Source organism: Maylandia zebra, linkage group LG12, assembly GCF_041146795.1.
Source record: "Maylandia zebra isolate NMK-2024a linkage group LG12, Mzebra_GT3a, whole genome shotgun sequence".
In the NCBI taxonomy this organism is placed as follows: Eukaryota; Metazoa; Chordata; class Actinopteri; order Cichliformes; family Cichlidae; genus Maylandia; species Maylandia zebra.
In genome coordinates, this window is record NC_135178.1 from 33,345,098 (window position 1) to 33,354,711 (window position 9,614).

Genomic DNA, 9,614 nt, shown 5'->3' on the forward strand with positions numbered 1-9,614 from the left:
AACAATATAAAGAAGAAGCTCTCTCTCTCTCCCTCTCTCTCTCTCTCTCTCTGTGGTTCAAGACTGGTTTATCATCAAAAATCTCTATTTTGCATTATTTGCTTGTTTATTACACTATAGTCTACAATTGTGTTCAGTGCTTTTGTTTTTTCAAAAATGACCCCTGACAAGAAAGTCTCATTTCTGCACTTAGCTGTGCCTCTAATAAAACCTCTGTGACTTTGCTCTGCTTCACTTCAGCAGCATCAGGTAATGTTCATATGTTGATTCATGGTTTTCTTCTGTTTTTGATCTACTGCAGAATATTTTTAAGGCGGTTATCTGTTATAAGAAGCCAGGTCAGGAAAATCTCCTTTATGTTTTTTCTATGTTTTATCCTTGTGTACTTTGACACAAAGGCATAAAGTCTCATACGTGTCAACTTTGTTCTTATACACATACACATATATATACTTATACACATATATTGATATATATGGATATACTGATAAATGATCATAATTATATTTCTGAGTGAGTCAAAAATGAATTGAATCAGAACAGTGTTTGTGGGTGGAGGCTGGACAGATGCAACAGAGCGACAATTGTTGAAACACTAGGTTATGCGTTGATGCCACTTTTGTGTGGTTATGACCTTTTTGTAGAGCAGTGTCTCCTTTACACGCATTGTGACAATTTCACGCTCTGGCGGGCAGCTCCCTGCGTTCGGAGAGAAATCCTGCTCAAGCGAGTAAATTGACTTTTGACAGTTTGGAGGCGGAGCCCAAACGAGGACGGGGTCCTAATGTGAGTTACTCTGTGGCAGCAACAGAAATGCTGTTTTAAACTGTATTTGTTTACAATTTGAAAAATAAAGTTTGCTGAATTCATTGTTAACAGTTATTGTTTGCGTGCAGTGGTGGAAATACAGACAACTGTCACTGGATTATTTAATGTTGAAGAAATCCTTAAACCAGAGGATTCTAGTTCTGAAGCCTCTGCACTACAGTGACACCAGAGAGCAGAGACATTTTAACCAGTGGAGTTTTGGCCAGATTCTTTCCCTGCAGGAGAGCTTTGTGGGTGTTGGTCGAGGCCTGTACTGCCCTCTCTCCCCCTCTGAATGTGTGGTGGTTGCAGATGACACACAAGACTCAAACTTACAGACACTACAGCGACCACATCAGCAGCAGCAGTTTGATTTGATCCTAAAGAGACAATTTGCTTTATCGCAGCAGGATTGTGGATTTGAGCTGATCAGACTGACACTGACCTGAGGTGAAAGTGTGATTAGACATTTTATTTGTTTATTTAAAATATTTACAGATGAACTTGGCTCAGTCTTAGTGTTCTGTTTATCTGTTAAGTGAAGTCATTTCTAACATTTAATGATTTACATTTAAAAATAGGATAAGTGTAAATGTTTACAGTGTAAACATTTTTACTAGAGAACAAAATCTGAACTTTGTCTCCATCTTGTGCGTAAATATAATATACAAATAAAACATCACTATTATAAAGCTGCACCTTCATCTGAAATCTCTGCAGCTTTGTTCATTCAAACTATTTTCTGAGTTAACATACAGATTAGCTGTGAGAATGTAAAGTTTATCAATGATCACATTTGATTTCTGTCTGGGGTTAAATGTGAGTGTTGGTCTGAAAAAAAGATTTAAAATGTAGCTGCTTAAAATCAATTCTTGATTTGATAAAATCTGCTGATTGTTTCAATAAAACAGCTTCAGCACAACAAGAATATTTACAAACTAATAGAAGCAAATAATCTTTTATTCTAAGGAGTCAGTTAAATGTAAACACAACAATCAAAGTGAGTTTGCATGTTAAATGAATCTGAACTAATGACTGTGTCTGAAAAGCTGATTTACTGTCAAACACAACAACAACAGAATCACTGAATTTATTTATTTCACTTCACAGAAACATTTTGTGATCTCAATAATCAAAGAGAGCAGTTAAAGAATAACATTGAAGTACAAATCAAAGGTAGGTGATTCATTGAAACACTGAGACTGAGAGTGAAGTTTGAAAATCAAATTAAAACCTAATTATGAAACATGAGAAGATCCAGAAATCTTTCAAACTGTGAGAGATGTCAGCTTCTGATTAAGGTTAAAAACAACACAAGAAAGAACATTTTTAATGAACTCAATCAAGTGTAGTTACACTGATGAGACAGCGTCACAACTTAGAAGTCATTTCTTTGAATTTGGAAAACTTTAAAGAAGACGTGTTACTTTCAAATGTTATTTAACTGAAAACAAGACGCTGATAATCAGGACATTGAAATCTTGTAGTTGTAAAGTTGACTCTTGCTGATGTTTAATCATGAATCCTTCTTTTAAGAAGTGTCACAGTTTGCTGTTCACACTCAACAACTTTGAAAAGCAAAGAAATCATCATTCAGATTTTAAAACTATCAAAAATATTTACATGAACAACATGAGAAATATTCTGAAAATATTAATTTAAAAGAAACAAGAAAAAACTGTAAAAGTTTCTTACAGAAACTCGAGTGGGTCACAAGATTTTCACATGAAAAAGTTGCTTTGTTTTCATTGAATTGCTAATAGTTCCACTAGAACAACAAAATGAAATAAAACCTGATAATGAAGTTAGACAGTGTGATTAATAATTTCCCTAAAATTAACCCTGTTGCTGTACTGAAAAAACAGTTAAAATAAAGAATCACTTTACAATCAAATCTCAGTTTGACAGATTTTGATATCAGAGGTTTTGGCGTCTCCTGCCTTTCCAATACTGAAATATGGGAAGAGTTTCTCAGTGAAAGTGTCTCTGTGAGTGTAGATGTGAGTCATGTCTTCAGGGTCATAGAAGGACACCTCCCCCCTGTCATAGTCCAGCTGGACTCTGATCCTCTGGAGACTCTTCTTCACTGTCACAGTCTGACCATCACCATTAGTGTATTTTCCACTGCCATGATTTAAGCACCAGTTTCCATATTTTGGTGAAGCACAACGCTCTCCCTTTCTGTCAACTGACTCTTTAACTAAACCCACAATCCAGTCAGGATGGTCTCCCACCTCCACCTCCCAGCTGTGTTTCCCTGAGCTGAAGCCCTCAGAGCCAAAAACATCGGCATACTTTGTGTTTCTCTCTGGATTATCAGGAAGCTGCTGTTTTGTGTCTCCACGTCTCACACTGGTCAGATCATCAGACAGATAGAGACAGCGGTTTGCAGTGTTTGGGTCCAGAATGACAGGACTGAAGTGGACCTTCTCCTTCATCTTCTCCCACACTCTGAAGGACAGGTTGCCCAGGTGTTTGGCCACATCTATCAGTGCTCCTGAGACCAGCTGTGGATCTGACACTGAGCTCTGGGCTCTGGCTCTGCTCTGAGTGTCTTTATAACTGCTGAGGAATGGCACGCTGTGTTTCTGCAGCTCTTCTTCAACAGCAGAGATGCTGTCTGACAGAGAGGAGATCTGCTCCTCAATCATCTTCATCTCTCTGCTGATAGTCCTCCCCTTCTGCTCACCTTCCTCCCTCAGAGCTGCCAGTCTGGACTCCTCTTCCTCTTTCAGGAACTGCTGGAGCTTGTTGAACTCTGCTCTGATCTGCCTCTCTGTGGACAACAGCTGCTTCTTGGAGTGTTGAATCACTTCATTGTATGTTTTCTCCACTTGTTTGTATTTGTTCCTCTTGTCCTGCAGAGACTTTAAGTCAGATTTCAGCTGCTCCTTCAGGTCACTGACTGCTTCTTCTACAGGAACCACTTTGTGACTCTGGTGGAGAGAAAACTCACACACGGTGCACACAGCTCTCTGCTCGTCCACACAGAACAGTTTAGGCTCTTCATCGTGTTTACTGCACACTGCCATTAATTTCTTTTCTCCTGTCTCAGATGATCCAGATTTCTGTCTCCCAGCAAATGAATCAGCAAGTTCTTTCAGTGTAAAGTTCACATCTGGATAATCCTTTGAAGATTTTCTTTTACAAATGGGACAGTTTTTGTTTTTAGTTTGTTCCCAGAATTTCTGCAGGCAGCTTGAACAGAAGCTGTGGTTGCAGCTCAGAGACACAGGATCTCTGAAAGTCTCTGAACACACATGGCAGCTCAGGAAATTTTCAAAAAGTCTAAGTTTCTCAGCCATTTGATCTTTAAGTATTTTTAACTCACCAAATTAGTGTCTCTTGAACTTTCTGATAAAAATCCTCCAAACGTGTGTTTTGCAGCAGAGATCTGACTCCCTGTAATGGCGTCTCAGCTCAGTTCAAAAGTGTCAGAATTTACTTTCATTTTCATGAATCACGATCACGTGTTAAACTGAAACACGCAGATAACACTTGTGTCCGTCAGAGGGCGCTGTGTGTGTCATTCAGATAGTTTTCAATTTGTGCTCCTTAAAACGACACCAAAGTGAAAAATGTAGAAAATCCTGACTTCTCCTTTTAAAAAAACGAAACCTAAATAGAACATAAAAATGACACAAAGAAGGTGAAGCTGTGGTGTTTCAGAAGTTCATCACAGGGTTTAGATTGTCAGCCTGCCAGACCTCTGCTCTCACACGCAAAACAAAGAAAAATTCTTGACCCTCATGAACATGAAGTAATAATTCTGAGTAAAATGCAGCTGAAATACATAAAATCAAAAGTTTATTTTTTCAAATAATACATCATTAAAATATGCTTGTTATAAACTAAATGTATACCAGTGAAGTTAATTTCCTTTGACCAGATTCAATCAAAGATGACTGTATTACTGTAAACTGACTACATCCTGTAAGTAGTTCGAGTTCAGGGACACAGGATCTCTGAATGTCTCTGAACACGTTACAGTTCAGGAAAGTTTCTACACTCATCAAATGTCACATCTTTACAGCTTGTACCTTACAGTCCTTCAAGAAAGCAAAGTTCTTTTAGAGAATTCACCAAAGACGATATCTGCGTTTACTACCTGGGCTGTGGCCTCAAACCTGCATAAGAGTTTAGACCTTATTTTTTTATTCCTATTTATTCTATTTATCCCCTTTGTATATTTTATTTATATTTGTCTCTGTATTTATATATGTGTGTGTGTGTGTGTGTGTGTGTGTGTGTGTGTGTGTGTGTATATATATATATAACAGTTCTGTAACTGTAACTTTGGTCGTTGCTGTGCTTTTTTTGGAAGTCGAATTTCCCAGAGGAACCCACCCGAGGGATTAATAAAGTTCTATCTTATCTTATCTTATCTTAGACCTTTAGACTCCAACTTTCAAGTTTGTCATGAACTGAAATGTGATGAGCTGACCAGTGTGAGAGATGTCACTGAAATAATAATGAAAAACAAAGAGAAAAATCACAGCGAACAGACCAGAAATGCTAATAATCAAAAAATAAAACTGATATAAACTGTTGATATGACATAATATGACATTGAACTGTGACAACACAGAAGAATTTACAGTCACATGTCACAAATCAGATTCTGGTCAAAGTCATGTTTAAGGTCCTACTGCCTCGAAGTTGTCAATCACGTCCACTTTCTTGAAAAATAATTAAAAAGACAAAAAACAACAACAACATTATAGAGCTCTTATAAATGCATTAAATGAAGCCAATGAAAGAAAAAATACAAAGAGTGAAGTGTTCAATAAATCAATACATAATATGACACAATAAGGATCTTATGTCTAAACTGAGTACAGGGATTGTGGTGTGAGGTGTAGATTTTCTGTATCTTTGTGTCAGTGAAGCTGAAACAGTTGTTGAAGGAAGTGTTTATCTGCAGGTCCAGTAGGAGATGCAGAGGATGGTCTGGGTCCATTATCCACAGCAGCAGTCATCAGGATGGAGGGATCCAATCAGGTTGTATAAACCGAATTAATGAAATATTCAGTTTTTTTACAATCCTAAACTCATTACTTTCACCAAATAAAATATTTTACGCAACGTGGAGCAATGTGTGTATGGTATACCGATTATTGGCCATGATTGTAGCATAACTATCCACACAAAACACAGGCTTTATTCAGACCATGACATGGTAAATGGCCTGTATTTATATAGCGCTTTACTAGTCCCTAAGGACCCCAAAGCTCTTTACATATCCAGTCATCCACCCATTCACACACACATTCACACACTGGTGATGGCAAGCTACATTGTAGCCACAGCCACCCTGGGGCGCACTGACAGAGGTGAGGCTGCCGGACACTGGCGCCACCGGGCCCTCTGACCACCACCAGTAGGCAACGGGTGAAGTGTCTTGCCCAAGGACACAACGACCGAGACTGTCCAAGCCGAGGCTCGAACCGGCAACCGGCAACCTTCCGATTACAAGGCGAACTCCCAACTCTTGAGCCACGATCGCCCCATGTGAATTAAGACAATAACTATGGTGTTATACTTGGTTAGAGTTGTTGGGACTCCCAAAAACTTCCTTGAGGTGACCGTTTTTGTGATCTGACACTATATAAAAAATGAATTGAACTGAATTCTCTCTCTCAGTAACTCAGAGACCAGTTTCCCATGAAAAATCTGTTTTCTGCATTATTCGCTTGTTTATTACGCACCAGTCTTCAGTTGTGTTCAGTGCTTTTGTTTTTTCAAAATTGGCGTCTGACAAGAAAGTTTCATTTCTGCTGTTCAATACTGAAGAAATATAAACTCTTACAAATTATGCCAAATTACAAAAATCTTAGCTGTGTCTCTAATAAAACCTCTGTAACTTTGCTCTGCTTCACTTCAGCAACATCAGGTAATGTTCATATTTTGATTCATGGTGTTCTAGTGTTTTTGTTCTACTGCAGAATATTTTAAGAGTGTTGTGTGCTGTAGACAGCCAGGCCAGGAAAATCTCCTTCATATTTTTCTGTGTTTTATCCTCAGTTACTTTGACACAAAGGCATTTGCTGTGATGCTGACACCTTTGATAAAGTCTCGCAAGTGTCAGCTTTGTTTTAATACACAGATATAAAAATATGGATAAATGTACTGATAAATGATCATAATTATAATATTTCTGACGGTTGACCTCGTGAATCGGCATCGAAGCAGTTATAGAAATAGAAATCGATACCCTGCCCTAGTGTGAACAGAGTGTTTGTGGTGGCAGGCTGGACACCAGAGCTACAATTGTTAAAAACAATGGGTTATGTGTTGATGTCACTTTTGTGTGGTTTTGACCTTTTTGTAGAGCAGTGTCTGCTTTACACGCGCTGTGACAGTTTCACGCTCTCGCAGGTAGCTCTCTGTGCTCGGAGAGACATCCTGCTCACGCGAGTAAATTTATTTTTATTTCTCTACAGGAACTTTGTGTTAAAGGGTCAACGCACCAAAAAAGGGTTTTGATAAGATTTGATTGCTCGTGCAAGACAGAAACTAGTCAGGGTGATTAATAATGAGCACAAAATGTATCACATCCATACCATCCATACTGGGCTGGCTGGGCAGGCACAAGGACCATGCCAAAAAATGAATGATATTTAATCGTGATTAATCAAAATTAATCCACAGCAATCCTGTGATTAATCTGATTACAACATTTAATTGTTTGACATCACTAGTTTGAAATAAATAAAACTACATGCTGGGTTAAATGTCTGAAAGATGATTTTCAGGAAAAACAAACAAACAAACAATAAAATCACTGCAGGTGCTGATGAGTAAAATATTAATCAACCATAGACAATATGTTTGCTAACAAGAAGAAAGTTTAAAAAACAACCAAATGTTTATGATAAAGCTTTGCCACTGTAACTTTTCCCTCATAAGAAAATGTTGATTTTATAATGAAATCTCAGTCTGACTTGATATCACAGGTTTTTGCATGTCTGCAGGGTAAAAAAAGATTCAATTGGCAAAAAGAATAAATTAAGTTTTACTGACTTTTAATTAATCACTCACCTTTCTCTGATAATTACAGTAACTCAACATTTCTTAATAACTCCTGACAAATTATTTATTTAGACCCACTGTTTATGGAAATACAAGGAAAAGATGTTTTATTTGTCTATTTAAAATATTTACAGATGAACTTGGCTCAGTCTTAATGCTCTGTTTTACCTGGTACGTCATTCCTAACATTTAATGATTTACATTAAAAATGTGAGAAAGTGGAAATAAAATGTTTAAAAAACATGTTTCCATAAATGAAAATACAAACTTTGTGTCCATGTTGTAAGTAAAAATAATATACGAATAAAATAAAAGTTGAACCTTCATTTGATATTTCTGCAGCTTTGTTCATACAAACTATTTCCAGCTCTGCTCTGTCAATGTGAATATTACATTTACTGTTAAGCAACATAAGAGTTTATAAAGATGCAGATCAGGTGTGAGGATGTAAACTTTATCCTTGATTCCATTTGTAATGGTGTAGTACCCTCATACTCACTGTGTTTTCTGTCCATAGCGGTCCTGGTTTAGGTTCAGGTCTCTGTTTTGTTGTTGCCAGCAATAAAGCTGAGTGTTTTGAGTTTTTCTTCTGTGTTTTGGAGTCTGGGTTTGGGTCCTTTTCCTGCCTGCACACAGCCATGACAATTGCAGCTGCAGCCTCCTGCTCTCCACTCTCATGTTAAAAAACAATAAAAAGACAGACACGACAAAGTTAGTGAGCCAGACACCAACAGATTACCCACATGATAGCCTCAGACTCCTCAGTTTCCATACAGAGTGTATCTGACCACCTAAAAAGCAGGTATCCATTCAATTAACTTTTACTATTAAAACAATAGTAAAAGTACCTTTAATAGTACAAAAGCAAATATTGTTCTCTTCCTCTGTGCTGTCATTCATGGTGAAGTCCCTCTTATCATATTAATATTAATAGTATACATGAGTGAGAGTCTGTATTTAGTGAGGATTAACAAATGTTCCTGACCACAACCTTCTTTTATGTAAAGATATAGCAAACAGTTAAATGTTGGACAATCAATGGATTTAAAAAACATAACAAATTCTCCAAATGTGTGTTTTTCAGCACAAATCTGACACAATCAATGTGTCTCAGCTCAACAGTGTAGAAATTTAGTTTAAGTTTCATTCATTATAGTCAACAGGCAGCATGGTTGAGTGGTGGTTAGCAGTGTTGCGTCACAGCAAGAAGGCCCTGAGTTTGTCTCCACCACCTGGCCGGGGTCTTTCTGTGTGGACTTTTCATGTTTGTGTGGGTTCTCTTTCTCTATAAGTAGTTGCCCTCAATATAAAAACGAAAAAGGAAAACAAGTAAAATATTGTGAGTTTATCTTAATATAGCATTAAAATGAGACCAAGAATGTGAAGTGTTTGGTATATTACTTATTGAGGAACACTGCAATCAGTAGAGGTGGGCAGATCTATCTAAATATTGATCATATCGACACCGACTCTGGTATTGGTATGGGATTGATACGATCGGATCGATGATTTGTTTCTATCCCACGTTTTTGTATTAAATTAGTACATTTTTTGGAAATTAAAATAGGACCTCAAACCTCCACAATGAAAAATGTCAAACAACAGCAGTTGACCCAAAGACCTTTAGAGACAGGAACATTTACATTCCAGGTCTCCAAAAACCCAGTTTCAAAATACTTGAAAAGCTGGAAGGTGTGTTTTGTTGTGTTAGCAAAAATCAGAGTGAGTTAGTGATCACAATTTGCAAACTGATAATGGGCCATCTGTTAAGTCAT

At 37.4% G+C, this 9,614-nt stretch overlaps 1 protein-coding gene across 1 annotated transcript; it reads right to left on the reverse strand.

Annotated features, from left to right (window-relative positions):
* Positions 1-1,887: 1,887 nt before the first annotated feature.
* Positions 1,888-4,206, reverse strand: LOC101483300 (nuclear factor 7, brain-like). The gene has a single exon (XM_076890475.1). It carries the CDS (start codon positions 4,110-4,112, stop codon positions 2,697-2,699), a length of 1,416 nt encoding a protein of 471 aa, XP_076746590.1. The 5' UTR covers positions 4,113-4,206; the 3' UTR covers positions 1,888-2,696.
* Between the last annotated feature and the right edge of the window lie 5,408 nt (positions 4,207-9,614).

Excerpts from the sequence above, each read along its gene's own strand:
- LOC101483300 (XM_076890475.1), bottom strand. The coding sequence starts at position 4,112 with ATGGCTGAGAAACTTAGACTTTTTGAAAATTTCCTGAGCTGCCATGTG.